The sequence below is a fragment of the Corvus cornix genome, chromosome 2, assembly GCF_000738735.6.
Source record: "Corvus cornix cornix isolate S_Up_H32 chromosome 2, ASM73873v5, whole genome shotgun sequence".
NCBI classification, from domain to species: Eukaryota; Metazoa; Chordata; class Aves; order Passeriformes; family Corvidae; genus Corvus; species Corvus cornix.
Window position 1 is genome coordinate 127381913 of NC_046333.1, and position 21441 is coordinate 127403353.

A 21441-nucleotide genomic window follows, 5' to 3' on the forward strand; every position below is an offset into this window, starting at 1 on the left:
TGCTCCTTATGTAAATAGTCTTGTATTCTGGTACTGGGACTTCTTTTGACTCCAAGAAATCTGGGTCAGGGCTCAAATGGGAAGAGGTCTTTACAAAGTTTAGGATTAGTTTTCTGAAGGTTTATTTCTCTAACCAGTTTTTATTGCAAAATCACAGGAATGCCAGTGCCAGTACAGGGAAAGTAGTGGGACACAGAGGAGTGTGGGACTGTAGTATTGCTTGACCTACACTTCATATTTATGCACAGTTTTGTTTATGCTGCTGTAGAAGCTAGACTTATATTTCAAGAACTACACTTAAAAAGCACTTTTATAAAGGCAGCAAGTCTCATAGACTCATTTTGCAGACAAGGAATTCATACGGAGTGGTGACTTGTTTGAGTTTGGACAGATGCAGCATGTTGCAGGCGTGCTTTGCCATCAGTATTTGTTCAAATACTTTTGGTGAGATCTTGTTTTGGAAGGGTTGCTGGTATTATTACTTACTCACAGTTTTTTTTAGAAGATGTCCTAACCAAAAGATGACAATGGTCTCCTTTTATGTTTGGGCACTCAAAATTTACTAACTTAAAACATAATGAGATACAAGAGGGGAAATTAAAAGGAAGCTCGAATATCATTACTAATACCTGTGTTTTAATAAATCTTGTATTTTCCTTTGGAAAGCAAATTGTGGAGGAAAAATGTGGAAGAAGTAGAGGTTGTCAAAGCTTAAAAATGTATAATGATTTCAGATGAAAAAATGTGACTCGTGGAATTACAGTTTTAGTTTTCTACATTCAAGCTTTCATCATTTTCTGGGCTGTAGTACCCTTTTATGACCCATGAAGCATTACTAAGACTAGGCTTTCCAAGTATGAGGGAGTTAATTTTGCACCTTTTGTTTGAATCTAAGTAAAAGTCCATGGCTACTACCTTTAGAATCTTGGATGCTTGCATCCCACTAACTTTTAAATAACTGATGTATATGTCTCAGAATACTGAAATCCAGAAACATCTCTCCCTTTCAGTTTAGCAAACTTAAACATTGAGTTAGCAAGTACCATAAAGGTACTTTATGGAAAGGAACAGGGAAGAATTATTTCCAAATGGCTGAAAACACTCAGCCTTGTTTTAGTTTGCAAGTGGAGGGAGCAAGATCACACTGAAGCAAGAGAGAAGGCATAGCCAGCAGGTAAGTATAGCTGAGAGTCCATTCCTGTGGTCTTTTCAAGACACTATCTGCCTGAAATAGAATTTAAAATCTTGGCAGTTAGGCTGCTGTTGGATTTCCTCAGCTGGGCATGGAAGAGGGTGAACAGACTTACGTTCAGGAGCACAGAGGAACTCACCAGTGATTTGGAGGTGAAAAATAGCTTCTTTGGTCATGTGGTGTTTCTTAATTTTTGAATATTTACCTGAAACCTTTGAGTTCATCTGCAAAGCTGTTTAAAATAGGGGAGATCTAAGATCAGGTTTCTTAATTTTGACAAACGGATGTGTAAAACCACAATTCAACCATACAGTAATACAGGGAAAGAAATGAAGCTCTGTATATAGGCTTTGCTATACAGGGACATTTTGAAATAGGTGTGAACTGCATCGACTTTCATAACAATATATAACTAAAAAAATAAGGCTTGATAATCTCTCAGATGCATCATAAGATGTATCATACTTAGGGCATTTTTCAATTAGGGAAGAATAGGAAGAACAATGAGAAGATAACCTACGTTATTTCCAGTGCTTATCCCTAAAATAATTGTGCTGTCTCTAAAACCAGTCCTGCCAGTATGTGGGGAAGAGTATGTGATGCTTGGTTTCAACTATCTGACAAAGTAGCTTTTGAAAATAAAAGCTACCATTTTTGCATTGACTTCTTTCTGTTCAGCAGAAGTAGAGAAGGAAAAACATTGCCATGCAATCTATTTCATACAGTGTGTAGGCAGTACGTTTTCTGTTTTTCAGCAACAGTGTGCTGTTATAGATAAAGCAATGTATTTTATTAGTTTCTAGTGCCAAACTGAAACGGAAAAAGAATTGGTTTGGAACAACTTTCTACACGGAATTAACTGCAGATGGAGAAATTAAGAAAACAGCAAAATCAAGTAGTTCTTCAAATCCCAAATGGGATGAGCAGCTGACAGTGTAAGTAGATTTTTTGGTTGTTTGATACTATTTATTAGACAGACATGGCAGGCAAATATTTAGTAAGCTTGGCTGCCTACATAGTTTGCTCTGGCTGTTGATGTCTAAATGCAGACATAAGTTGGTATTTATCTCAAATGATTTTTTTCTGAATCCTTACAATATTTTGAGAATATTTTTTTCCTACTGAGTGTATTACTTGCATACCATGGCTGTACATGGTATAGTCTTGGTATTTGTTAGCACTGTTTTTAGCACACCTTCCTAGAAAGTTACTAATTGTAACCATGTAATTCTCAACTTTAAAAAGTCTCAGCTGGATAAGTAATAGTTATGAGGAAGGTCACTTCTTCCTTTGAATTTCCCAGTGAAGGGATGTGCACACAAAAACTGCAAAGTGACCCTGCAACTTACCCTGATATTTGACCATTTTAATCTTCTTGTAGTTTAGTTTGGCTTAACTGTGCTAGGGGTGTAGATATACCTGAATAGGACTTCATGAAGAACTGGCAAGAACACTTGGTTAGAATGCTTTATTCACAAGCAAGATTGTATTGGTTTAGGCTTGGGTCTGGAAACAGCATAGCTCCTATCAAGTGGCATTGAGCCTGGGCCAGTACATTTCACGGCATCTGATGTGTCTGTGTGCAATAGCTGGGTTTGGTAGTAGCTGGAACCATGCTAGATTCCAGTAACTAACAGTGCTGGAGAGTGGGGAGTGGTACATCTTTGGGAAACTCTGCTTGGGAGCACGCACTTACTCCAGACCTGGTCTGAAGCAAGTAGAGTATTCCTGTGCCTCATTTCTTGGTATTTCAGGTTTAGTGAACTTATTAGCCCTTTGCAATGTTGCAGAAGAGAATAACATAGTCTTGGACCTGAGGATGATTTCCAGGATCAAGAACTAGAACAAGTACAGAGCTATCGGTATATTCATAGAGACTCGAGTTTCTGTTGAGGAGGTGGGTTTGATTTGGCAGGATTTGATGATCTGATAGAAATGGGACAATTTGCAATGCATAGTAAAGGCAGACTCATTTTGTAATGAGTATTGCTAACTTAGGGTCTTACCCTTATAAATATGTTTAAGATATTCTGGTCCCCTCTTCCTCTGGCTATTGGAATGGTATTTGACATTAGGTGAACTCTCTGGCTTACCAAATTCCCCTCACTTCCATGGGGCAGCAATATATTTTGTGTGTGTAGGTATTGGGGATTTTTTCCTTTACTTTGTTGCTCTTCTACTAAGACCTCCCTTAAAAGGCAGCCTATTCAAAATACAAAAATATATTTGCTTGTGTTTCAGCAAAAATGGTCCACCTTGTCCAACATGTTCAAGTGACTGTAGAGCTCTAGTCCTGTTGTTGGGAGGGGGGGGTTGTTTTTATTATTATTTTCATTATTGCTGACATAACTTTCTATATATATTAGGTCAATACCGATGGATATGTAGTCTTTGACTTTTTGCAGTAAAGTATTTCTACTCCCATTTTTCACAGTCAAGAGCACCCTTGCAGTACTAGACCCTGTACTACAAAACTTATTCTCCAGGACCTAGCATAGCTTTAGCAAGGGAGAGGTCAATGCCAAAGCTTGTCATAATATTACTGCAAGTGGGTCCTTTACCTTTCTGCTTGCTTCCAGTTTTTACTTTAGCTTCATCATTGGATTTTTCCCCTCTGTTTTCTGAGAGTATGCCTTATGGTTATATATATATTTGTGGATTCACAAAAAAAAGTTTATCGACACTTTCATGGCAAGCTGACACCTCTTAAGTGGGTTCTTCCTGCTTGCAAATAGATGCTTCATTGCTTTTTCCTTTTTAAAAAATATTTAGTATTTTTCTTTTTTAGCGACAGGCAAGCATACTTCCCACCTTTTTCTCCATATTTAGTAATGTAAGCTTTTAGGTAGAACTCTGGAGGAATAGGGGAAATATGCCTTTCATAAATAAAGATATGTTTTATATAACTGAGATTTGAGCTTAGTGTGGGTTATTCTGATAGTTCTCAAATTCCTTATGCTATCATAGTAATTCACTTTAAGTTTGATCCTAAGTGTAAATATCATAGTGTTCACAGCTCTTAGTTAAAAATTTCCTCTTGCAATACAGAATTTCACTTCAAGAAATAGTATCAAGAAATACAAGAAGGTGAATGAAGTTCAAGTACTCCTAATAACAAGAACAAATTCTTTAAAATCTGTATATATATTTTTTTTAAATGTATTTTATATGCAGGAATGTGACTCCACAGACTACGCTGGAATTTAGAGTGTGGAGCCATCACACTTTAAAAGCAGATGCGTTATTAGGAAGAGCCACTGTAGACTTGAAACAAGCTTTGGAAGTACACAATAGAAAATGTAAGTTGTCATGAAAGATATTTTGAATAAAGTAGAATTATTATTACTAATCTGTGTATCAAACTGGCAACCAGCTACTAACTATGCATGTAATTACAACTGGCTTTTAGTTAATGTCTTTACTTTTCTCTTCTAGAGATGTCTGTGCTATTGAGAACAATTTAAATGTCACAATGGGATATAATACATTTGAAACAAACAGTAGAGTATGAGTTGCTGAAAATTAAGTAAAAGCAGAAGTGATTAAATACAATGTTTTGTAGCAAGCTGGTAACTAATTTGGTAGAAGATCTGTTTTAGATTTGGTAACCAAAAAAAAAAAGTTAAACTTTCAGAAAAGCCATGTAATTTTTCATGTTTTCCTTCTCTGGAGTCACTAATAGAAAGGCTGGATATTTGTCCCTCATAATTTAGCTGCCCAGAGAGCAATAGAAAACACTGATTAATGAAACAATTGTGATCTTCCTTTTAGTACATTAGAGATTGTTTGTTCTAAGTAACTTCTAGTATTAAATATTTTTAATAGGATATATCTAATTTGCTTTACAAATTGTTTTTCTTTAGTACAACAAGATGGTGAATCCACACTTTAAATTCCATTCCAGAGTGGCAATAGAATTCCAGCTAAACCAATCTTAACCTCTCTCGCAAGTTACATACACAAACCTGAGGTGTCTGTTTAGATGGGTGTGGTGGGGAAAAGAGAGCCAAAAAAAAAAAAAAAAAAGCTAAATTTTTCTGAGTCTTACAGAGAAGTGGAACAGAATCCAAAATTAAGTGGCGCTTCTTCACCAGTGTTATAATAATTCAGCAGTAAATTTCATAGTTAAGCAGAAAATTTTCTTCTTAAATAAGAAAATTGTATCAGAAGAAACTGTGTTATAATAATGTTAGCCCCCAAAAAGTAATTATTATTTTAGCTATTTCTAACAAAATAGTTAATATTTTATTAGATCCAGGGGAGGTAGGACCTAACAACTTGACAAATTCATTCAGGGAATGGTTGACTGAGTTTGCTGTACATTGCACCAAAAATAATTTATGTGCAATGTTTCTTATTTGGGCAAATCACTAGTTTGACACTTACTGGATTATCTAAGAATTCAGTGGTAGAATAATCTGATTGGTATCCTTCATGCATTTAGTTATTGATACCTATTGTAAAATGCAGCACTTGAAAGGCTCTTTGCTGATGAATATGGAATGGGAAGTCCTCTAAATGCAGAAACTTTAGAATTAATGAGTTTACTTTTTCTGCGAAACACCACCAGTATTAAATTGCTGCCCACAATTTTTTGTTTTCTTGCCAGCTCAGTTGAACTACAGCCAACAGTTGATCTGGTTTAGGAAGATAACCTGTTAAAATAGCAGAAGTTAAACCAACCACCCTTTACAAAAATTATGAATGTGCTAATTAAACAATTCTGTGGTAGGCTAGTTTCTTCTTTTCTCTTCTTTGAGGTAGTACTCTTTTGCAAAATGCAGATTGCTAAATCAGTAATCCTGTAGATTTAGGAGCTTTGTGCTTGCTCCAGAGATTTAAAGTCCTTTAAAATGCATTGTAGTACAGCAGCGTGTTTCTGCTGGGAACTGCTGCCCAGCTACGCTGTCAAACCTGCTCTTTCGAGTAATAGCTTGGGTGTATCTGGCAATAGATTATGGTAGCCTCCCCTGTTTTCGTGTTTATTTTTCACTTATGATGCATGTTAAGAATGAAGAAAAAATGGAAATGCTAGTTTAATGCATAGAAGTGCCCAGTTTAAATTTAACTTGGGATGCTATCATATGGAGGGAAATATGATGGCATATCTTAAAAAACTAATCTTTTAATCTGAGAACACAAACACTAAAAGGTCTTAAGCATTTTAACCAGATGAATGTGAACTCTTAGCTGACTGTGTTTGGATTTATGACATGTAGCTTTAACTGTTGTACTGGTAGTAGTTGATTTAGAGAGAATTATGTAGCATCCCCAGCATATTTTACCTCTGGATTATGTATGTCTCTCTACAAATGCGTGTACTGCTTGTCAGTCAGATTGAATACTTTTACTGCACCATCAGTTATCTCAAATTTTCTTTCAGTGAAAATAGTTTCTGATTTAACTTTCGGTTACCTGAGGCATCCTCTCTTACTGTTTAATCCTTGGAGCTGCAATCTATGAAAATGCTAGTAAGGGTTTACTAAAAATAGTTTTAAAATTGAGGGAGGAGTGACTCTATGCAGTCTTTGCATTTACTTCGTCCTCAAAGAGATATTTTTTTCCGTGGTCTTTTAGAATTAGTTTTGGAAGGTGCTATGGGAAATGAATATAAGCCTTGGTTGTAAAATGAGGTTCCTAGTGACTGATGATATTTGGATGTGTGGTTCAGAAGTTGTTTGACTTTTAAGCCATCACATGTTATGTAAGTAGTGTGTAATTTCCAAAGGGCTTAAGGGAAATGACAGACCTGGGAAATCATTAACAACAAAGTACTGAATCCGCATGGATTCTTTAGCATACCTATAGAGTATACTATGTACGCAGACAGTTCATTTTTAAAACAAAGTGTGCATTTACCCACAGCACGTGTAAATATACACAGCTCCATAGTGATTTCTGCATTGATTTGAGTATCTCGCATGTTCAGTTTTGTAGAACTAAATGCATATATCACATTTGTGTGCTGAAGGTCTCTTTTAATATTATTTAGAATTTAATCTCTCCTTTACCCCTTCTTTCCTTCTCTTCCCCTACCCACCCCAACTCCATTTTTAGTGGAGAAGGTAAAAGAACAGTTGAAACTCTCTTTGGAAAACAAGAGTGGCATGGTGCAAACAGGTGAACTGACAGTTGTGCTAGATGGTTTGGTTGTTGAACAAGAATCTCTTACAAATCTCAGTTCATCAGCAACCAGTAAGTTAAAATAATTAAGACAATGATAACATTTGGATTAAGATTTCAAACAGATATAATAGAATATTTCTGTTGAATTTGTTTCTTACTGTTCAGTAGAAGTTCAGCAAAATGGCGGGGCTGTACATGAAAGCAGAGATGCTTCAGCAAGAAGTTCATCCAGGTTGGAATTCATTTTTGTGTTTTATGCCATATGAGGTATATTAGAAAATTTATCAGTTGAAATGTTTGGGTTGTTTGTGTTTTGGTGTGGTTTTTTTCTGTTTTTTTAAAATTTATTTTAATGGTTTTGAAGGTGAGAGATTTCAGTTTCTGAGGTCTAAATTATGTTGCCACAGGTTTTAGAAACATTATTTGTTTGACAATTACATAATTTAGTTCAGCTGATTGGAAATCTATTAAGTGCTGCAGCAGAAATTAGAGGAGCAGTGGCTCAGTGTATTTTTACTTACTCATTCCATTTATTGCCTTTTTCTGCTTAAGAACCATTTCTATTAATGTCTACCAGCTTTTCGCAATGCAGCACCTGAACAGAAGGAAAAGGAAAAGAAAGCCTGAATTACTTCCTCCTCAGCCTTCTTAAGGTCGTGATAAGGAACTTAAGAGACTTGTATTGAGTTTCACAAGTAGTATTTGTAACACTGAGGCCAAGGCCTGTTTCCTCCTGAAGTGGCAAGAAAAAGACATTGGGACCAATTTAGAGCTTCGTTCTTGGGTTCTCAACCATTATGCCTGCTCAAGGACTGGCTGGAGAGAAGTAGGAATAGATTTTTTGCCCCCTCATCACTAGTAAGACAAATGGGTCAATTCAGATCAATTTAATGTTATTGGTCTGCTCAGTTACCTTGTGTGAACCCATTTCTGTTTAAGTTATTGACACTCACTGGAGTGAAAAAAAATCCAGTTGCTAGGCATTTGAGTGACAGGGACACATTTGTCCTTGTATGCTTGACTTGATTCTTTTTTTGAATATATGGGTGTTTGTCTCTCTTCCCTGATGGGTGCTCAAGATGAGGGAGTGAGAATAAAAAGTTGCTTCTGCTTTTTTTTCCTTAGAAAGGTTTGGGACTGCTAAAAGTGGTTTGAAACACATCTGCATATCATTTTGAAACAGTAGTAACAATAATTCGTTTTCATTCAGCTGTTGTTGCTGTAGATAATGTCTCTTACTGGGATCCTGCTCTTGATACTGATATTTTAATTTACTGCAGTTTTCCACACAACTATCCAGCAATTATGATTTACAGTTTTAAAATTAAGAGATGAAGAACAGTTTTAAGGTAGCTTCTCTGCATGTCTTTCGGAGGCAAATTGAGTTTGTAGTCCAGAGTTGAAAAGGGATAATACCTTAATTCTGTTTATACCGCTCCTTTGGAGTTGGATAAGGTAGGATGGAAATGCTGCTTCTTCCTTTCTTACTCCACAGAGTTGGACTTCTAACCTCACATTTTTGTCATCTGTTTAACTTCACTATTTAGCCTCTACTCCTTGAGAAGATAAGGAGTTGGCATTGAGTGTAATTATCAAAATATGTGTCTCTGGTAGATGGCTTTAAGCATTCTGAAAGAGATTTAAGTAAAAAACCAGTGTACCACTGTAACTGAACAAAACTTTCCATTCACAAGCCCTTAAACTGCATTTATTTCTGTGTGGCCTTGTAAACACAGAGCTGCCTCTGTGTATTTGTCCTCACAATGTCCCATCCTGCCTGTGCATAGAGAAGCTCATCTTATTTTCCTTTTACTAAGAGAGAATTTTGTTGCTCTCTTATGTTACGAGTATTTTTAATGATGTGACTAACAAAACCAGTTCTTCCTCTTGCTTAATGAGAGAAAAAGCTTTCCTGCTCATAGCTGCACTTTGGCAGGGTCCCTAAGGCCGTTTCGGAAGATGCGGCAGGTGTATCAGTCTGTTCAATTCAATTCTAATGTGTCATTAAAAGTAAAGAGGAAGTGAAAATAGAAACTCTTACCTGTTTTAAGTATCTGAAATCCTCAAAACCGATTCTTGCCTTTTTCTTAACAGTCAAGTGCGAGACCAAGACAATTATCTAGGCTGCAAACACCGTGCTATAAACAGTTGTTAATTTACCACCATTTCTTTATTTGTTTCTATAGCATGGTTTAGTGTAGGATTTAGTTTAGTTGCATAACTGTTTAACATGTTGCTTGTAGTAACCGAAAATCATCTTTTATTTTTACCAAGATCTCCTTGTGACATTTCTAATGGGATAGACAATCAAGTACCTTCCAACTCTGTGATACAGAATACATTCTGTGTAGAAGCTGTGAATGGAGACAGCTCACCATCTCCTAATCATGTTGCAGCCAGACCCAAAAATACCCCAGTACCAAAACCACTTGAAGCTCAGCCTGTCAACAGCACTGGTAAGAATGGGAGAGTTATGGGAACGTGTTCCATAAGCCTTTTTTATCTAATTGTATCTGAAGTTGAGCTACTTTTTCTATACAGTCTTTGTTGGATTTCAGAAATACTGAAAGGATGTTTCTAGGCTTGAATTTATAATCTTGTGTGTCCTAGTAAATTTTTCTGCAGTAGACCCATTCTTAAATATACTGAGTTTCGCACTTTATCATCAGTTCTTTTCTCTGATGAAGAAAGATTAAAGTGTCCAAAATCTTTGATTTTTCTGTCCCAGATGATGAAACTGTATTCCTGATTGTCTGGAGGAAAAATCAGATTTCTTTCACAATTAATTTGAGTAACTGTGGTTAAGTTTTTCCTGACATTACATAAATCTGATTTAGACAGGGAACTGCTGTGCTCTGAGTCGAGATGTGTTGCAGACTCTCCATGCCTTCAATTTTTTCAAAAATTCTATTTAAAAACAGGTAGTGGCAGATACTGAATTTCATTTTCCTCTTAAACACAAAAACATTGATTCTGACTACAGTTCACTTTTTGTACAGTGAAACTAGTGAGAAGAAAGTGGTTTTTGATTTTTGTTCCTCTGGCATCTAATAATGTCTGTGCTTTCTAAGCACTTTGTCTCTTCTCAGCTGTTTGAGAGAGATTACAGTGATGGCAGAGAGAAAAGACAACTGTAAATAGAAATAGGCAAGTTATTACTAAATAGTAGAACAGAGATTGTCAAACTCTCTGTAATAGAGTGGAAAATGTTGGTATGGTTGGAAGATAACAGAAACAATTATGAACTTTAAAAGGTAATAATTAAATTAGTCTGCCTCTGAATCTTTTCTCTATTTGGAGAACTTTGATTCCCCTCTCTTTTCAGCTCAAGGCTAGAGGGCATATATATTATTAAGACATTGCTCCCTTTTTCTTCAACAGCAGAGAGATCCATTTGAAATCTGTGTTATGATAGAGGAATTGAAAAATAATTGATTTGTTCAAATGGTAATATTGATGAAATCATCACTGAGCTTGCACTGAGGCATTGATATAGCAGTAGTCAAGTACTCTACCAGTTGGTGAAGATGTTTTTACTGGCAAGGCATAAAACAGGTCTCCGGCATTTTTTGATGACACTTTTTCTTTCCCACTGTTGTGCTTAGTAGGATTGTAATTTTATGTGATGTTGCCATAATTGCTGTTTTAGGCATAACAGGTGAAGTAATCATCTGTTGTAATGTTTTATAGGTCTCTTTGGAGATGAACTTATTAATAGAGCAGATGATTTGTTCAATATTTTGCTTCTAACTTTATTATGTAATCTTATTCAGTCTTTCATGTGAGTAAGTTGAATTTTTTTAATGGAAGTTGAAATTTCAGTTGGCTTTTTTCCTGTGTAAGTTAAGTTGTTGCTGCTTTAAGGAGAAATTTGAGGAACTTGATCAAATTGTTGGTAGTTTTCATGTCATGCTGAAACAATATAAAATCTTGATATGTCTTAATGTAGTTAATTTCTTTTGTGCCATCTGGAAGCAGTGATGTGTTACCCTGGAAAAGTTGTGTTGAAACAGTAGTGCCTTTACAAAACTTAAAAATCTGTTGCCTGTAAAGTCATGCTTATCATTATGCATATCAAGAAAATTCATATGGTGCAGTGATAATTCCTTAAAGAAACTGACTTGCTAATTTAAGTTCATTCCTGATGACAGAATTAAACAAGTGACCCCTTTAAAATAATGAAGCAACATTTTATAGGCACTAGTGTAGGGTTAAATTTTGCAAATGTGTATGACTAAGGTTAAGAGTTAAGAGTATAAAATTGTATTGGTTTCATCCCTTAGCATGATAAAGTGATAATATGCTGTAAGGTAAGAAAATTGCTTGAAGCCTATGTTGTGTATCCTTAGTCCTGTAGAAAATTGTTCCAACTCTAAAACAGGTACAAGCTGCTAAGTATAAATAGAATTGTCACTGTATGATGTTGATTAGTGGTGCAGAAAATGAAAGTGCTGAGTGATGTTGCACTACTTTTTATAGGGCCTTGACTTTTAATGGGTGTCCTCCAGACTGCTGTACCTGATGTCTTGTCTTGCCTAAGACAAGATCTTGTCCTGCTGAGATACTGTTCTGTTTAGCACAGCAGATGATTGGTGTATTGTTGGCCAAGTGGGCTTGGGACTAATAAAGCCTTCTTAGCACCCTTTGCCTGCTAAATCCATGCCTGCTTTAAACTTTTTACGAGACTGTGCTTGCTTGAGTTTGATGACATTTATATTTTCTTTAAAAGATAGAATTGATTTACTTTGTGATTCTGAAGTAATTTTCTTCATTCCTTGATCTATGTAAGTTGTGTTAGCCAATAATAGTTTTTATATTTTAATCCCTCCTTTAGCGGGGGATCTTTTTTCCAAGTCACATACAGGTGTAGAGTTAATTGTAGGGTTCTGTACCTCAGCTCTGAAAAAGGAAAGAAATTACCTGTAAGAAATGCCTCTTAGCTTTCCGAGTCTCACAGAGTAATCTCTTTTTTTTCCATTTCTCAGTTAATGGCGAGTCATCTGCCCCTGCACCTGAAGCTGGTAATTCTTCTGTCTCTGAGGCTCCGATGGGTTCAGTCGAAGCTCCTGTGTCTTCAGCAGATTGCACTAATGATACAGCAGAACCTCAGTCAGCAACAGAAGCAACTAGTTGTTCTGAAAGCCACGCTTCTGCATTACCTGGTGTGTCTGCTGGACTAGAACCTGCAGCTGCAACAGACTGTGCTCAGCCTAATGCTCGAAACAGTATAGCAGCAGATGCAGCAAAGCCAAGGGAATCCTCCTCCACGCCAAGTGCATCTGCAGAACCTGTAAGACAGCAGCCTGGTAGTGCCAGTACAGAACCTTTGCCACCAGGGTATGTTGTTTTGCTTTTGATGCTATCATTTTGTGTCATCTAAATGTGCATATAAAGAAGCAGAAACTTAATTCTATACAGGGATTGTCAAATGCAGGTCAACTGACTGAGATGGGCTTGTTTGATCTAAAATGGGATTTGTACTGCTGCTATAACTGGCTACTCTTGTCCCAGAAAGTAACAACTGATAACTGATTTGCTGAGATGGTATTGTGATCTTAACAGACAAACTTTTGGGCATTATGGATGTGAAGACTTTCCATTTGATATTTTCAAACTTACTTGGGCTGTAATTTGTAACTTCTTTGTTTCTTAAGCTATGAGAAGGTAGTAAGGACCAAAGCACAGAGAAGTGAAAATTATTAGTATTATAAATGCTTGGATGTGCTTGCTGCGTAAGAATGAATTTAGTAATGTTATAGTTAAAAATAAGATTTGATGTGTACGTATGTATATGCTAAGAATAGCTAGAATATTTTAATTTTACTAGATTGTTAGAAACTGCTTTAGTAGTCTTAAATACAAAATTAAAAATCTGCTTAGACATTAAAGGAAAATACAGTACGTGCTCAAATGTACATAAGATAGATCTTAACATTTTTTATACATGCTTTCATGTTGGGGTGAAAAGATACCTTCAGTTCAAATTAGAAATGCTGACATTTCCATAATATTGTAAATATTAACTATTTTAGCATTTTCTGGTCACAGAAACTGTTTCTTAACCCAAAGTGTATATACCTTTTGTCACTGTAGCTGATCTTTCAGAGAGCTTGTCTTATACCTGCCCCCTGTGAAGAAGGTTCAGTAAGTTATTAGTGACACGTCAGTTGAGTTTCTGCCGTTAGATAAACATGAAAACAAACATTTAAAAAGATAGAAGTATTTTATATAAATTGTGGAAGAGTTACTTAGTATTTAATTTTCAGTTGCTCTGTCCTTATAGGTGAGAATTCTCTCACACATTCTTTTTTAAATTAATTACATGCTTTCCCACTGAGGACAGGGTCATGAGTTCCAGGCATAGTGCACACTATGGCCAACTGCATTTCTTCATCATTCCCTGATCATGTTTCTGCGGGGTTTCTATTTGGTGGTTCCCCACCCCCCCTCCTTCCTCTCCCTTCCCCCCTCTTATCTCTCCCCTGCCAATTGAGTCTCCATTATGTTGAGACCTAGGAACTCTGTAAAATGCTGCTGCTCCTTTCTTCTCTTATTGAAATCATAACATATAACCTCTTGAATTGCAGAAAAACTTTTGTAGTTTTATACAATGCTCTGCAATAGTGAGGAAATGCACATCCAATCCTATGAGTAGCAGGCCAGGTGTTCTGTCTACATTTTTAGGAGCTAATTAAGTATTTATGTACGAAAAACAAATATGTATCAACTGCAGACAAGCACTTCAGCTTTTCACCTAATGTTTATCCTGGTTTCCCCTCCATTTATAAGTACTTTTATTGCGTTATAGTAGTTCTCAGCGTCATGAAACTTCAGCTGTTGATAATGTTTGGTCCTAGCTCCATTTTCAATGTAAGGTTGTTTTGCAAAAAGAAGTAATCCCCAGGATATCAGATACAGCATTTACCAGGATAGGAAATAGAAACACAGGAAAGCCATCTGATAGCACACACTTAAGGTTCACTCTGAAAGGTACTGTTTGTTGGATACAGGGAACAGAGCTTCAAAATGTAAACACTCTCATTTTTTGAGAGGCATGAACTTGGAAATCCAAAGAATGCATCTCTAAGCACTTTCAGAGTGAGGTTGTTTTAGTGTCCAAGCATTGAGCACATAATTAATTGACTTTGTTCTCAGCTTAAATATAATAGGTAAATGCTTGTGACTATTGATGTATGCTCATTATGTGCCAAGTCCTTTAAAGAAGTCTTTTTGGTGGTATGAGTTCAATAGGAAGTAACTGATCTGTATTCTGGTGTGAATTTTCTTTCCTGTCCTAGAATGGGTTTTGGACCACGGTATTTTCATGCAATGCCAAGGTACTTTTTTGTCTTAGTGGGAAGTCCCTAAGAAGTATTTTCACCTTGACTTATGTGCAAGTCTCTTTGTCTTAAAGGTGGGAGCAAAGAAAGGATCCTCATGGTAGAACCTATTATGTTGATCACAACACACGAACCACAACATGGGAAAGACCACAGCCCTTACCTCCTGGGTAATGTAGACTTTTTTGAATTAAATATGATAAATGTACTATATTTTTGTTTGTTTGTTGCTGGAAACAAACAGCAGCTCATCAAAACTGTATTCTATATCATATATTAAGAAATTCTAGCCTTCATTTAATTATATTAATTGCAGCTATTTTTCTGGGAATGTTGATACTGGAGATGTCACTAGTTTTGATCACTTGTTCAAGTACAGCTACTAAGGTATTTTGTTCTTCCTTTAAAACTTAAGCATGAAATAATGCATATTTGATTGCCTTTCTTTAGGTGGCACCACTGAGTGTAGTGCACTGGTTCTAAGCCTCAGATTTCCCAGCAAAGTGTTCTCTGTGAAATCTGCCAACATTACTTGCAGTTACAGGAGTTTACAAAATTAAAAATGAGGTGACAGAGAGCTGAGCAGGCAATTGCTAGAAGTCTGTGTTTGCTCATTGCGGTCGTTCTTCTACCAATTAAGTTGGGGTGCTTTTGTGTCCTTCAGAAATTAAAATCATGCCTGTGACTCCAGTAGTTCATTCAAGTACCACCTAGGAATTTAGCATAAAGAGAAAATTGGTTAGTAATACTACTGAAAGAATTAGCTGTTAACATTTGTGTTTTTTGAAAGCTGGGAAAGAAGAGTTGATGATCGTGGGAGAGTTTACTATGTGGACCACAACACCAGAACAACAACGTGGCAGCGACCAACAATGGAGTCAGTGAGGAACTTTGAGCAATGGCAATCTCAACGGAATCAACTGCAGGGAGCTATGCAACAATTCAACCAACGATACCTCTATTCGGTAAAGTGTACAAAATTTAGAAATCAGTACAGAGGTATAGGTATACTTTTTGTTTTTTAACTTTAGAAAAAGTGATTTTACAACTATTCAATCATATATGTTAGAAGATGTTTTGCATCAGGAATTTGGATTCTGATTATTCTGAAAAAAGTTAAAAATCATCCTTGGAGGCAGAAGGTACTCCCTTCTGAGTTTCTGAGTTTGTTCCCCAACTGGAGCTTTGTGTACTGCATTTTTTGTAAGACTTTTAATGCCAGTGGGAAGGGGTAAAACTAAAACAGTCCCTTAAAATGAAAAGGAATGTAAACACTGTTAGGGGACATTTTGAACTTTAAATAGTCTTCAAAACTGTTTAACTGATTAGGAGTCCTTCACTAATATAAGTGGCAATTCTTTTACTTTGAGCTTACTTGGAAGGTTATACATCTGGTTCAGCTCTGGAATTTCCTACGTGGTTTTCCGTTTCTCTCAGATAGTTGCTTACCTCTGCCTGAAGAAAATTTGAGTAGCTTCAAAGAGGGTATTTCTTGAGTCAGATTTTCACATCTGTGACTGGTTAAATAGGATAGTTGTTTCTTCAGTGTTAACAACAATGTTGCCTGTGCATCAATGGTGCCTGTGTGTCGCTGTCACTCTAAACAGTGTCACTCTAAACTCTTTAAGAATTGTGCTTGGCTTCTTAAAATTATCTGATCCCAGAGACTTTGTAACATCTATAGCAAAACTGGAGTGTTGTAAAGAAGAAACCATTGAAGTACAAGTCTCAAACAGCTTCATTGGAATAGGACTCTGCATGTGCAGACCTAATTTGAATTTGATGGACTTTATTCACACACCCCTCTGAAGTAAAGGATGCTGCAGCATTACTTAAAAGTTCTTAACCTCTCATTATTGAATTAGACATTGTATCTTGTCACTAGCAATAGAAGAAACATGCATCACCACTAATTTTTGAACTCCCAGAGCTGTACATCAAATTTAATTTGTTTTATGCAGTTAGAGAAAAGTAGAATGGCCAAGGCTGGAAGGGACCTCTGAAGGTTATTTGGTCCGGTGTCCCTCCTCAGGGAAGGCCACCTACAGCCAGCCATCCAGGACTGATGTCTTGTAGATCAAGGATGGAGACTCCACAACTCCTCTGGGAAACCTGTGCCAGTGCTTGGTCACCCTCCTAGTAAAAAGTGTTTCCCAGTGTTTAGAGGGAGCCCCCCTGTGTTTCAGTGTGTGCCCATTGCCTCTGGTTTTGCCTCTGTGAACTAGTGAAAACAGCCTGGCTCCATCCTTTTTGCACCCTCCTTCAGGTACTTATACACACTGGTAACTTCTAATGCAAATCCAAGAATCACAGCTGAAGCATGTTGAGCCAAAACCTTTTGTTGACTGACTTTGTGTACTTGTGTACTTCTTTGATCAGTTGCATAAAACATCTGAGAAAACTCTCTTTTCTGATGCCAAGACTTTCTTTTGAGCTAGATTTATTCTTCAAGGAACAATGTATTTTTAAAATTATATTACTTCCTTCATTAAATGATAACCCTTACTGAAAACCACAGACCCATTTCTTAAAATGTCTCATCTGACCTTAGAATCATTAAATGAGGATTTGTTAGTGAGACAGAATATACTTGAAGGAAAAGAAAACTTGACTGTTTGCATCTCTTTAGAATTCTAAGTATTATATCTGTTGCACAGGTAGAATTCACAGTTTATTGAGGGGGAAAAATTGAAATTATATTGAAGAAAGAGTGTTTTGTTTTCACTGCAGTGTGCTTTTGTATACTTTTCTTCTAGAATAGTTAAGGTCAAACTATAGCTACCTTTTCATGCTCTGGTGATGTACCAGGACTCTGCCTATATAGCAGTTTGAGTGAGATTGTATTTTATTTTTTGGGAAAAAGTAGATGAATACTTTTGGTTAGAGAAAGTTTCAATTATCTTTTGTGGTCAAAGCTTATCTATGTAAAGAAAGAAAAGTAGATGGGGTATAGTTGTTTTAATTAATTTTACCTGGATTAATTTATCATAGTCATTTTGGAAATGAATCTGCCTGGTCTTTCAGTGTGTTCTGTTAAATATACAGCTCTGTGTGGCCAGCAGCCACACACAAATCCTCGGACCCATTAAGAAGGTTGGAAGTATCTGAATTGTGCCACCATTCAGTTCTCCGGCAGACAGCATTTTGCTTTTGTGCACTATTCTTTTTTTACACTCACCACAGGGAAGTCTTTGGTTAGAGGGTCACTGTGATTGTGTAGTCTCCTAAAGTAGAAAAGACTTACTGCATTTGCTGCTGAAATAACTATAATTCTCTGTTCTCGTGTAGTAGCTGGTGGCTGGAACAACTACGCAGCTCAATTTTGAGTGTAACTAGTGCATTTCCTTCTGGTCCTTGATCTATTTCTCCTTCAGATAAAAAATATCATAGGTTTGTTTTTGCCTGAATTTGCTGCTGTAAACTCCTAAGTTCATTTGACATTTGTGTATTGCAAATGCCATTTAAAGCAGTATTAGTTCCTAAGACACTCTTTGGAAAACATAGCTTGGACACAGCTTGGTTCCCCTATATCAAAATTCCATTCTGCACCCACACACACTAAAAGTTAGTGTCCACAAATTTTAGGGGTGGATGCTTTTAGTTATAAATTAGAGCATGGATCCTATAGTCTGTGGGATTTCTGCCTTTTGTTTTTATTTTTCTCCATGCTTTGTATTTTTGGGAGCTACTTGGGGACTTCTGCAAGGTTACAGTATATTATGAGCTTAGCTTGCATTTACATAATAACATAATCCCTTTTTTTTCCCCTTTTAGCATTACTGTATGTTGGTATAATTTTGCCCATCCACATATGAATGCAGCTGCATTAAAAAAAAAAAAATTACAGAATTTGAAAATAGCCAAACATCCAGGGAAGTTATCATGTATTGAGGAAGTAAAACCCCCTGTGCTGGCAGTAGTCACTGTGCGTGGAAATGTTTATTATGATAAACAAGAACTTGGTGCTTATCTGCTGATACATGCTTCCTCAAAACTTGAATGAACACTTTGTACCACTACTCAAGTTTGCTGTAGGAAGGGAGAGGGAGGGTATATTGGGTTGGAAACAAGTGTGCAAAGCATATTTTATTATCATATAATCTAAGTTTCTTTGCAAAACCAGATTAAAAATGGCATGATGGGTTTTTTTCTTGCAGAATGAATAGTCTTCAGGACTAGTGGTAATCTTAAAACACACTGAGAAAAAAGTATGAATAATATTTGGCCTAACTGGAAGTCCTCTTGTTTTTAAATAGGCTTCGATGTTGTCAGCAGAAAATGATCCACTTGGGCCTTTACCACCAGGCTGGGGTAAGTTAATTAGCTGTGGATTTCAGGAGGTGGCTGTTACAGAAATTTGGAATGCAGTTGTTGTATAGTGGATTTTTTTCTTTTTTTCCCGTAGAAAGGAGAGTGGATTCAAATGATAGGGTGTATTTTGTAAATCATAACACAAAGACAACACAGTGGGAAGACCCTCGAACTCAAGGGTAGGTGTGTATAATGACTGTGCAGATACAAAAGGTCTTGCTTAATTATTTTATATCATGATATGGGAGAAAAAGCACTGCCTGCAATTTCTTTTGCAGTTTACAAAATGAGGACCCTCTCCCAGAGGGCTGGGAAATCAGATATACCAGAGAAGGTGTCAGATACTTTGTTGATCATAATACAAGAACCACGACCTTCAATGATCCTCGTACTGGGAAATCTTCTGTGTAAGTGAGAAATTAAATATATTTTTGAATGTTTTACCTTGTTATAGTTTAATAGTGAACTTTTCTCATACTGTAAAATGATCTACAGTTTTAGCTGGAATTGCACCCTAAGTTATAAACAAGTTTTTGTAATACAAATTTAATATATTTTTAAATTTTAATTGTTACTTTATCTACGTCACACTTTGCTGTACTGCTCTGATTGAAATACCAAGATTGTAATAATTTTATTAATAGAGAGGGGAAGTGAGGTAAACCTGAATAATGAACTAATGTAACTAATAGTTATATTTTTTAAGAAACAGAAAATGATCATTCTGAGTATTGCTTATAATGATACACACTCTAGCAACAGTAATGTCTAAACAAAGTACTACTAAATACTTCTGAAAAAGTTTACATGCAAATCTTCTTTTGAATATTTTGTTTAGAAGTATTGACCCAACCTATAGTAGCTTTCTTAATGTCTTTTATATGGGGTAGGGTTTACTTCTGACAACGTGGTGATGGCTTTTCATTCAATGAGCGTGTAGAGTGTTGCACTAGGAAGTCCTGCATAGTTCCAGAAGAAGCTAAATTTATAAAGCCTAACTTAGCAGTCTTTCTCTCAGTGAAGATGATAAATTAAATGTCTCTCCTTTATGTGACTTGTACTTTTTACAGGTTTCATAGGGATTTGATATCCTCTTCATCTTTCATCTTTCTATCAAGTTTGGTAAATTGACTTGCAAAAAAACCAGGGTGAGGGATGGTGGAAAGGAAGACTGGCGTTCCAAGCCACCAGCTGCATTTGATCCTATCTTACAATAACAATTTTTGTGTATTTTTGAAATCTTCATGCTGTTGTTTAGCATTGAAAGTATTATTTGATGTCTGCATGCTTAATGTATCTCAAATATGTTTCCTTACAGAAATAAAGGGCCACAGATTGCTTATGAGCGTAGCTTTAGGTGGAAACTTGCTCATTTCCGTTACTTGTGTCAGGTACTGATTTAGTAATCATTTACTTATTGAAATGATTTGAGTTTTTACGTATGTATGTGCTGCCTTTTAATGTTACTGCCTTATGATTACAGTCCAATGCACTGCCAAGTCATGTGAAAATCAATGTATCCAGACAGACTTTGTTTGAGGATTCCTTCCAGCAAGTAAGCCTGCAAAAATGATTGTGTTTGTTTATGAAGTCAAAGCAGAAGAACAAAAATGGCCAAAGCCAGTTCAGACTAAGGGTCCTTCAGGCACAGTAGTCTTCCCCTGGTATTAGCTAGTGGGGTTTCTTAGGGAGGACTGTAAGAACAGAAGTATTGTATATAATACTTTTATCATATGATCTTTCATTTTCCAGCTGTTTACAGTTGAAATGCTTCTTGAGCTTCAAGTAGTTTCTGAGTATTTTAATAATCCTCAAGGGATTTTTTCTCTTCTGTGAGCTTGTCTGTGTTCCTATGGTGAACTTTTTGCATCTACAGCCTCCTGTGGTAGAGTTCCATAGCTTAACCTACTGTGGCAACAGCCACATTGGATTTGCTTTTCTGATTCCTGTGTGTGCTTAGATACATTACAATATGTTGTTTTCTCCAGTTAAAACTGGCGTCCTGCTTCATCCTTCAAAGATTAAATCTGTGTAATTGAAGCTTACAGTCCTTGAGCTCTTAGAATCTGCAGCCAGTGTATGATGAAAATTCTTGCTGCTGTCACCACATCAAGACCTCTTGGCAGGGATTCTCTATAAGTAAAAAGTATATTATAAATGAAAGTATATTGAATTTATTCTGGATTAAATTATTTCTTTAAGTGATTTCCCTAAACCCAAAAATCATATATATCAGATGAAGTGCCTTTTTGCCTGTTTTCCATTAATAATGCCTGCCTTAGGAAGACTGTAAGAACAGGGTACCCATACAGCAATACTTTCCAGGTGTTCCTTCCACTTGCTAGCAGTCTGCTGCTCAAGGATTTTAAATCCAAGTTGGTATTTTTGTGTGTAGTTCATTGATTGCATGTTCCATGAGATGGTCTACTTGCTTTTCAAATTTGTGCAACATTTGACATATATATCATTTCT

General features: G+C 36.3%; 1 protein-coding gene across 4 annotated transcripts in view; it reads left to right on the forward strand.

Annotated features, from left to right (window-relative positions):
• Positions 1–21441, forward strand: part of WWP1 (WW domain containing E3 ubiquitin protein ligase 1) — a 59384-nt gene that overhangs the window by 23695 nt on the left and 14248 nt on the right. For 3 of the 4 annotated variants that reach the window (XM_039571494.1, XM_039571508.1, XM_019289164.3), the window contains exons 3-15: positions 1989–2127; positions 4367–4491; positions 7250–7387; positions 7484–7550; positions 9593–9774; positions 12304–12655; positions 14733–14828; positions 15449–15623; positions 18915–18969; positions 19064–19148; positions 19248–19376; positions 20288–20360; positions 20453–20524. In XM_039571494.1, the coding sequence (XP_039427428.1) occupies positions 1989–2127; positions 4367–4491; positions 7250–7387; positions 7484–7550; positions 9593–9774; positions 12304–12655; positions 14733–14828; positions 15449–15623; positions 18915–18969; positions 19064–19148; positions 19248–19376; positions 20288–20360; positions 20453–20524 (1688 nt within the window). The remainder of the gene's footprint in view (positions 1–1988; positions 2128–4366; positions 4492–7249; positions 7388–7483; positions 7551–9592; positions 9775–12303; positions 12656–14732; positions 14829–15448; positions 15624–18914; positions 18970–19063; positions 19149–19247; positions 19377–20287; positions 20361–20452; positions 20525–21441) is intronic. The other variant, XM_039571505.1, reaches the window with a different exon arrangement.